Genomic DNA, 8,601 nt, shown 5'->3' with positions numbered 1-8,601 from the left:
AATTGTAATTTTAATGTTTAATTGTTTTTGTTTTCATCTCAATTTGAAGTTGACCTGGTACAAGCACCTCAAAGTAAAAATGTGGAATATGTCCAAAATGGCCACTAAATGCAAAATGGCGGGCTTCTTGCTGTGTTTTTCATGATGCTCCTTGAGATGTTTTTGTTTTTCTGGTTTTTCATTTTATTCCATTATAGTTGAAAATTTGTCTCTGGCTCGTACACGTCCACAAATCCCAAAACGCACAACATAATAACAATAACCTTTAATATTTGTTAATACAAAACATGGTACCATATTCTGATATATATTGCATTTTGATAACACATCGATCAAACTTAGAAACTTGAAGAAACAATAATGTGACATTTAGTATATTAATATTATTTATTGTGTTTAATTTTCATTTGTCCATTTTCCCCTTTAAATCAACTAGATTCAGTGTGTGTGCTGGCTATATAGGAATTAGTGTGGTCATTCCGGAGGATGTCGTAAATATACTGTATATAAATGATATGAAAGATCTACTAAATATTAGCAAGGTTGAATTTGGGTAATCTGGGAAAATGTGTAATGTGGGACAGTCTGTTTATCTACAGGACTTTATGTCAGCATGGATATCATGTTGTGGTTTGACTGTTTGTGTACCAACTTTATACCATCACCTTTGTTAAAACAATACAATAAATAACTTTTAGCCTGCCCTATAAAATTCTCTGTTCATATAGAATATTACAAATCTAAAACATCATTGTTCCCCCAGGTTGAATGGGATTTGGCATGAGATGCTCAACTGTAAAGATTTTCCTCACAAAAGTTTTCCTCACACTCACAGGCACATACATAACATCTCTGACCGGTCAAGAGGAAGTTCTGCACAGGCCCAAGTCTCTTGTCTTGTGATCACAAAGACTTAAACATAAATGTGATGATATTGTAGTTCTTCTCCCCCGTTGCTTTTCAACATGTACATTGTTACTGATGCCATTAATGTGGCTTAGCTTGATGTGGCGTGTCCCAGCCTCCACCCACATCTGCCCAGCTCCTTTGTTTCACTGCTTGCCTTCGGGGTTCGTGCTGCCTCAGCTCGAACACAGCTGTTGTCTGAGCTGGAGCCATTTTCCATTGACAGCAACAACTGTGACTGGAACTCCATTTTATCCTGTGTCACTAGAATTCGTAGGTTGCTGCTGAGAGCTGATTCTTTGCTATCAGAGATAATGTAGGACCTGAGGGATATAGAGGAAATGGTTCCAAACAACTGCAGTCTACAGCTCAGCCTCCTTGAATTCAAGATAAACAGGCAGATTTGCAAAACTAAGAAATGGGAAATCTGCTTTTTATAATTATATATTAACATAAATAGTTTTTATATTATTTGATATCAAAGTCAATTCTGGCATTCATATCTATCTAGATCTTTTGGGTGCCACCAGTGAGGAGCTCCTTACAGTTTGAGTCCAGTCAATTCAGATTTTCACATTTTCTCCAAAACTATTTCTATTTAAAACTTTTAATTTGTTTCCATGATGATCAGACGGTCAATACGCTATATTTAAAATTTTTCATGTTTCACCAGTTTAATGGATGTTTTTGCACATTGAAAGCTGCTGAAATTTGATGTGTACAACCTATAAAATTGTGACATTTTGGCTTGATATTGTTAACAAAGTAAAACAAATATAAATAAAGGTGTGGAGATATTTTGCACAAATATCTGTTATTTTATGTATGTTCCTACCAACATTTTATACACATCATCATTTGTTAACTACTTTGCTCCTAGTATTACTTGGCCTGTGTGTGAGCAATTTGCCAATGATTAGTTGGGATTCATGTAGAGGGTGGTGCTGATTGTCAAGTCCCCAAGAGTTTAAGACCAAGGTCTCAGCATCTGGGAAAAAGACAGAGAAAAGATAAAGCAGGACCCCTGAGATCTAAGACATGTCGATCAGATCAACATTAAATGCGTGGCCTGAACAGAGCAGTGACGTCTCAGAGCCAGTAGGTGGTGCCAGACATCCAAGGTTGAAACAATATTAGTTGGATTTTCATCAGCTAGCTTCAGCAAAACTTAAGTAACGTTGAACCAAAAGTTGGAAAACTCAAGTTGACTTCTGAGCAGAAACAGACCTTGGTAATGAACAGGGTGGATCATTCAGGCTGACAAACTATCTGCAATTGTACTCATAATTGAGCAAATGAAACAAACTAATTACCCCCTACACATTATTATGAATCTTTAACTACAGTTATCATGAATTTAGTCAAATTAAAACAGCTTACAGTGGTTGCTTGATTGTTACACAACGCAGCGTAATACTAAAGATACTTTTAGGGCAGTAAAAATATTTATACACATAAATGATGTGATATTAAATCAGATTTGACTTATTATTTACAGTAAACATTTGTGTACAAAAGTGTTCAAGAAGTTTGCTCTCAGCTCAGGAGTTAAGCAGGTGATATTAGTGTGTTCACATCTCCTCCATCATGGAAGAGACTCTTCACTGGAGCTTAAAAAAGGTTAATCACATTTTCTTAATGCAGAGACATTCATTTGCTACTATATTCATCTGCTACTATATGCATGCACTATATGCTCTTGTTGAGCGTGATTAAAAGTTGTCTACTTATTACTTTGATCCCATGTTCTATCAATAAATGTAATTTCATGAGGATCAAACCTGTTTCTGTATGTTCTCCTGGGACATAAGGACACATCCCTGAAGAGCGACAGAAACAGTGATTCCCTGGGATCCAGTCCAGTAACTGTTTCTGTATCTGAGCATCTGACCAATGAACCAGGGTTACATCAAACATGCAGTGTCTATCTGATGGAAAACATTTGTATCATTCAGTTACTGGGAAACATTTTGATGATTATTATATTTATCATATTGGTGCTGGAGGGCTGGAGATAACAGGTAACTACCACGGACAAACTGATGACCACTGCATTTGTTCTTGATAACACTAATTGGATAAACAAAAACACAATCATCAACAGGGTTTTTTGTTGCATGTGGACTGATTTGTGCAGTGGGATATGAAAAACTAAAGATGTGATTCATTTTGATTTTTTTTGGTGAGCACTGGATGGAATTACATTATCGTCCATGTACAGATCACATCATATTAAATGTTTTAATTACATTATGAAGTAGACCATTGAAAACACATGGTAATCTAATTAAACCTGTCAATTGTAATAGAAATAAAGTGTAGTTTTGTTACAACATCTCTAAAGTGACAATATAAGTGTAATCACACTTGTAAAACATAAGGCAATATCTTGGCTAGCAACGACTAGTAAAGCGTTGTTACATGTAAATCTGTGGCTAACCTCCCATTCAAGGAAAAACACCTGTAGTATTTCAAGATGCAGCATAATCTGCCAAAAATAGCAGGTGTTAAAGGCCCTGAGGTATTTTTAACTAATCAGATAATCCTTGTTAATGAAGTCATGATTTGTTTTATTCATATGTACATACATGAGAGAAAAATTCTAATATGCGGGAAGCTAAGCTTTCAAACACAAATTCAGTTATTCATGCTCACAATATTAACGTAATGTTTTCAAATTGAGATACAAAAAGTTAAAGATTGTAAAACGTATTTTCAAACAGTTTACATTCTTACTAAATAAAAAATTTGACCAGCATATCACCACATTCCCCCTCCAATTCAAACGTGTCAATTACTTTCAATAAGAACTATTAACTACATAAGAATGTTTGTGAGGTGTTTTTAACTCAGTGATCTAACATTACTGGCTCCGTACTTACAAACAGCTAATGCCACCAGCCTCAGGTTCTGTCAATATCCTCATTTTTTGTTACTGTGGATTTATTGTGGATGTATATTTGAATTTAAAAAAATAAGAATCATTGTTGTTTTTATTTTAAAAAAAAGAGAAAATACCACAAATCAAAAAAACAGCATTTTCTGTTGAAAAGAATTTAAAAAAAAATAATACACCAAAAATGTTTAGCAATTTTGTTAGAACAGAGAAATACAAAACATCCACTCTCCCTATGAATGCAGGCAAATAAAAAAACAAGACAATACTCATTCATCATCACAGAGCTGTAGGATATAAAAAGAGGTATCAGCGAGGGTGAAACGATTCTACACATAATCAAATCTCTGGTTCGACATCCTTCCATCCACACTCTGAACCTTGTAGGAATCATTGTGAGCCGGACGGGGTCTAGTGTCCGACTTGTACATGGTGTGTTGTGAAGCAGCTTTGTAGGCCATCCCGTCGTACCTGAGGGATGTCAGAAAGTAATCAATTTTAAAATAAAAGACAGGAAAGAGCAGAGATAAAGAATCTAGTTGGAAGACCTTTTCAGCCCCTGCAGTGAATCATCATCTGTGTGACCAGGAGAGGAATACAAGTATCTGTGTGTATTGTTTTGCAAGCAGCCTTGTAAGCATTTGCAGCTCCGCATTATATATATATGCAGAGGAAAAAACACATACAGACACCAAAAGACTTAATTTGCATTTTGCTGAGTATGTGCCTTAAAATGTTAAAGGAACCTAGATTTTTACTACCACATATAATGACAAAATCCATGGGTTTTATATGATGTTCCAGCTTTGTCAGATTTCTGTCTTTCAGTGCTGTCTTTTCTGCTTACTACACACTTCTGTTGGGACCATTGCTCTATTTAAGAGCTTCCACCTTTATGTTATTTTATTATACAGAAAAGGAGTTCTGCTGTCAAAAGTTGCTGCATTTGCTACCAGTCCTTTTAAAGGTCACAAGAAGCCATAGATTGATTCTGTCTGTGACTGAACGTACCGTTGCTTCCCATCTGAAGACATTCCACGACAAGCCAGACACATCATGATGCCTCCAATGACCAATACAGCACCACCGATCCAGCCCACAAAAAGAGCCGGGCCAAACGTGTACCTGAAAGAAGATGATGATTATGGTAAAAACCTACTGAAAGTGATGTAGAGATAAAACATAATAGACTCATTTTAATTGATGTTGACCTTGGAGTCAGAGATCCTGAAAGTCCACCAATACCTCCTCCATACGAGCCGAACCCACTTTCAGAAAACTCTGTGAACCGAAAACTCTGCACAATCAAATTAGCAAAGGCTGAGACCCCTGCAATGCCACAGATGCCTAAAAATTGAACAAAAGATACATGACGGAATTAGGACAAAAAATGTCTAACTGCAATGACAGAACTAGACATTGCGAACAAAGAAATAAAAAAAACACCTGCAAGAAGAATCATGATCCCAGCGGTCAGAGTCATTGTGGCTTTGATGTTGTCGTCCATGTTCCCCATTTTCAAGCACTTCAGTGCAAAGATGGCAATCAGACAGCCAATGGCTCCAAGAACGATGCCAACAATCATCAAGGCTCGGACGGCTTGGAGCAAAGCTGAAAGTCAAAGTTGCACAATTCAGAAAATTTATCACAACATGATTTTCCCATAAAATTGATTTGAAACCTATCAACGTCGTGTGGTGGATAGAAACACGAGTAGATTTTCTTAAGTATTGTAAAAGTTTTAGGTTTTACAGATTTACACAAAAAGTCCAGTGTGTATTAAAGTTACAATTTTACACCAACAAATTGGATCCAGCTATACCAGCTGCTTGTTACACATTAACGCATTGATATTGATAACCTCTTATATAATATACTTTACATTCAGTAACAACATAGCATTTACATTAACACAAAAAGAAAACATGGCAGCTCAATTCATATTTAAATATTCAATGAAATTAATATTTTTAAACTTCTGAGAAACATGAGATTATTTGTTGTATTGCAAAAAACGTGTTTAACTCACCAATCACTTCTAATATGAAAGCAAAACACATTACTGAGTTCTTGCTTTCAATAAGCGAAAATTCATGTTCTCGTTTTAATTAGAAAATGAATACACATTAATAAATTCTGACACTAATAGTGTAAATATATATATATATATATATATATATATATATATATATACAGATGCAACAATGCAAATAGGAAATTACTTAATAGGTTAGAGCTAACAGGTATTTTTAGGTCATGCATTAAGAAAACAACTTTGTACTGTTGGTTAAGAATCTCTTTACCCACAGATCAATAACAGTTTTATCGATGATTAATCAGAATATACTTTGAGGAGCTCAACACACGTGGTATTCTCCTTCAATTAGAGTAAAGAAAGCGAATAAAGAAAAAAGGTTGACTGCAATTATATATTTCCCTCCAGCAGTGAGTTATAAATTCATAAATGAAGGCACCATGTAATAACACACATTGACCTAAATGCCATCCCTCCATGGCCGTAGATATTGTACCTGTATTATTCAAGACTTAAGCCTTTAAAACCGTATATACAATGTGCTCTACACTACATTCAGCTGTTAAGTACAGAGTGTGGAAATGTACTTTACATTGTGTGACACTCTGGTAAAGCTTGTGCTTGCTCAGCTAAGCTTTGGATGTTTCATCAATTTCCATCTGATTCCGGAGAGACACCATCGTTTCTGCAGTCGACTGCACTTTTGTGCAGCAGGGGAAATGGAGAAAATCTGCCCTAAAACCTTCCAAATATGCTAAAGCACCTTCCAGGGTCCTTTGGAAAATGTTCTCCTAATCCAACCTGCTGGAGAAATATTCAAGATAAACTTTTCTTTTTTTTTTCTTGTGTAAGTGTAATTCTCTTACCTGGCAGTCCCAATATGGTAAAATAAGGCCTGCACTGTGATGTTCCATATGCTGTCCCTACACAGGACTTCCACAGCCCAGAATAGGTGTACACGTTTGTTATGACGGTAAAAGATCGGTCCTGTAAGCTCCACATGTCCATTGCTGTTGCTGCCGATATTAAAAATTGCCCCAGTGCAGACAACATGAATCCTATTAACTGAATCATTGAGGCAGCCATTTTAGATGTCCCGCTCAAACAGAGTTACCGCCAATGTCACAGCGTCGTGAAATGGCAGCATCGGTGCTGCCGCTTATCATTATGTACGCCTCAACAAGGAACAGCTCTTATCAGATGTTTACCTAAAGTCTTTGTCCTAGTTTCGGGAAACACTGCTGATGAGACTCCACCCCTTGGTAACAAAGGGTGTGGTCTGACATTGACAAATTTTGTTTCAATCATTACACGGAAACAGACACAAAATGGTTTCATATCACGCCATTACTTTTTGGCCAGTGAGAATATAAGAAAAACAATTCATCTCGAATTAACCTATATCCTGTATTTCCGTTTATAAATTTCATTCTTTTGTTTGCTTCTGTGATTTTTATTCTATTCAGCCAACAAAAAATGTAAACTTTTACACATCTGTGAATCAATGTCTTCCACTATTTACCTGGCAGTCCCAGAATGGTGAAATAAGGCCGGCACTCTGTGAAGCCGGAGCTCTGCCGGACACATGAATTCCACAGGCCCGAGTAGGAGTACACGGCGGTCACAGGATTGTCGAAGAGGTCCTCCGTCGACCACTGGTCCATCCCCGTTGCTGCGATTATTGCCGCTGTCCCTAACAAACCGAACATGAAGCCCATCACCTGACAGAGAGTGGCGGCCATGGTGCTGCTCCTTCTACCAAAAACTGAACCGTAGATTCGAAGAGTAACGGCCTCTCCTCAGAGCTGCGACTGTGTGTTTGAGTACGATATCAGCAGTAGCAAAGTCAAGACTTCACTAGTGACCCTGTTTATTTGCACACAGCCCAGCCATGTACACAAGGAGTTGGGTGGAGCGTAACAGTATCAGTAAATTATGATTAATGTTGCTGAACTTGATGTGGTACTATGACTGATCATCATTTATTCACTTATTGAAAACTTCAGATGGTAAAAAAATGTAAATTAGGTCAGATGCTCATAATCAATGGTCAAGCTGCTTCAGTTGTTTGCGCCCCCCCCCCCCCCCCCCCCCAATAATGATTGACTGGTAATGACTGCTTGACAGAGGCCTGGCATCATGAGGAAACCAACCATCAACATTTTACTATAATGATAATGTCAATTTCCAACTGGTGCTCAGAGCTTTTCTAGACAGACTGGGTCTTCCTTTAACAAATGAAAACTGATAAGCAGTAGCTTTGCACCAGCCAGTAAGTATAAGGCTCACAGTTTTGATACGTTAGCTCACATTAGAGTAGGTCAGATACAAACAAGCACTTAACGAATACTACAAAGTCAGTTCAGTGACTTGGTGATATCACAGATTGTGTTCATGTTAATGTCTTGGCATTTACCATGATCTTTGTTAATGGCCACGGTGACTGGCCAATGTGACTCAATAACATTTAAGTTCTGCTGCCTCTAAAACTGGATTCACGTTTGTTGTAATAATAATGTAGCAGTAAATAAATAAAATGTCATCTTAACAATATGACTGAGAGATGTAAATATTCTCTCTGACTTCCTGCTGATTATTGCTGTCCGCCAAAATTCACAGAAAACCGTCTTGTCAGTATACGCTCTGGATTTAAAAAACACAAAAAACAAAGAATCATGCTCATACTGCTATGATCTCTAACACAAGAGTCTTTGAAGTTATATAAGTATTCTGTTGAGTCATCATACAGCAAATGCATTCCTAA

General features: G+C 37.0%; 1 protein-coding gene across 1 annotated transcript; it reads right to left on the bottom strand.

Annotated features, from left to right (window-relative positions):
* Nucleotides 1-4,131: 4,131 nt before the first annotated feature.
* On the bottom strand, nucleotides 4,132-7,579 carry LOC133011043 (claudin-18-like). The gene is made up of 5 exons (XM_061078723.1): nucleotides 7,360-7,579; nucleotides 5,249-5,413; nucleotides 5,014-5,149; nucleotides 4,814-4,927; nucleotides 4,132-4,273 (listed from the first exon to the last, which is right to left on the bottom strand). The coding sequence occupies exons 1-5, from the start codon at nucleotides 7,577-7,579 to the stop codon at nucleotides 4,132-4,134; spliced, it is 777 nt and encodes a 258-aa protein (XP_060934706.1).
* Nucleotides 7,580-8,601: the final 1,022 nt, after the last annotated feature.

The sequence above is a fragment of the Limanda limanda genome, chromosome 9 (assembly GCF_963576545.1).
Source record: "Limanda limanda chromosome 9, fLimLim1.1, whole genome shotgun sequence".
Lineage (NCBI taxonomy): Eukaryota > Metazoa > Chordata > Actinopteri > Pleuronectiformes > Pleuronectidae > Limanda > Limanda limanda.
The sequence above is the reverse complement of the archived record's forward strand: the minus strand, read 5'-3'. Positions and strand labels throughout refer to the sequence as shown.